The 755-nt window shown below is 51.4% G+C and overlaps 1 protein-coding gene across 1 annotated transcript; it reads right to left on the reverse strand.

The window, feature by feature from the left end:
* Positions 1–402: 402 nt before the first annotated feature.
* On the reverse strand, positions 403–755 carry PG985_016134 (uncharacterized protein; the record flags this gene model as incomplete). Its single annotated transcript, XM_066835900.1, has 2 exons — positions 403–624; positions 669–755. The coding sequence occupies 2 exons, from the start codon at positions 753–755 to the stop codon at positions 403–405; spliced, it is 309 nt and encodes a 102-aa protein (XP_066677103.1).

The raw sequence follows: 755 nt of genomic DNA on the forward strand, positions 1-755 counted from the left end.
CTGTACGATTACCCGTCATACTTCTGGGTCACTGCTCAGATGGAAGTATATAGACAGCACGGAACTAGGCAAGGGGTGAAATGATAGTCATCTTCTCGTTGTTTGGGAGAAGAATTACTTGATTATATGGTTTTCCAACTCTTCCCATTCATACCTCTTGAGCCTGTTCGAAGCTCATCTCTGGCGCATACATAGCATACTTCGTATAGCCTCTCCATCCATTTAGCCCTTCCGTCACCCAGCAAGCCTTTGCGCGGAACATTGCTCACACTGAGCGATGGATCCTTGAAACCGCAACAAGACTGGCACATGCATATGCCCAGGAAGCTACCAGAGCCTGCAAGGGCAGCACCGCATTAGGTTCGGGGAGGCTATGGCGGTCATACTGACCGCGGAGGAGCTTTAGGAAGGCATTGTAGCCAGTTGTTGTTCCGCAGGCCATGAAGCTCGCGTGAATGCGAGAGTGCTCGTGGCTATGTCGAGGGGAAGTACTACATCATACCTCTGTCCTTGAGCCAAGGCGTTGCGCTTCAGGCATGGTACCAAGTGGCAGTCAAAGATTAAGCAGGAGATGCTCGAGACCGAGAGGCTCTTGCTGATGTGCGTGAGCGGCTTCTTCGCCAGCTATGGGTGATGTATGGCAATCCAAGGCAGTATATCAGACAAACCAAGAGAAGAACAATCATGACGGGGACGTTGTCACCTGATTGAGCACCATGCGGGACATGGTTGATCTCGAGGGCTTCTGCTGCCAT

The sequence above is a fragment of the Apiospora marii genome, assembly GCF_038362585.1.
Source record: "Apiospora marii strain CBS 49790 chromosome Unknown utg000013l_segment0_segment0, whole genome shotgun sequence".
In the NCBI taxonomy this organism is placed as follows: Eukaryota; Fungi; Ascomycota; class Sordariomycetes; order Amphisphaeriales; family Apiosporaceae; genus Apiospora; species Apiospora marii.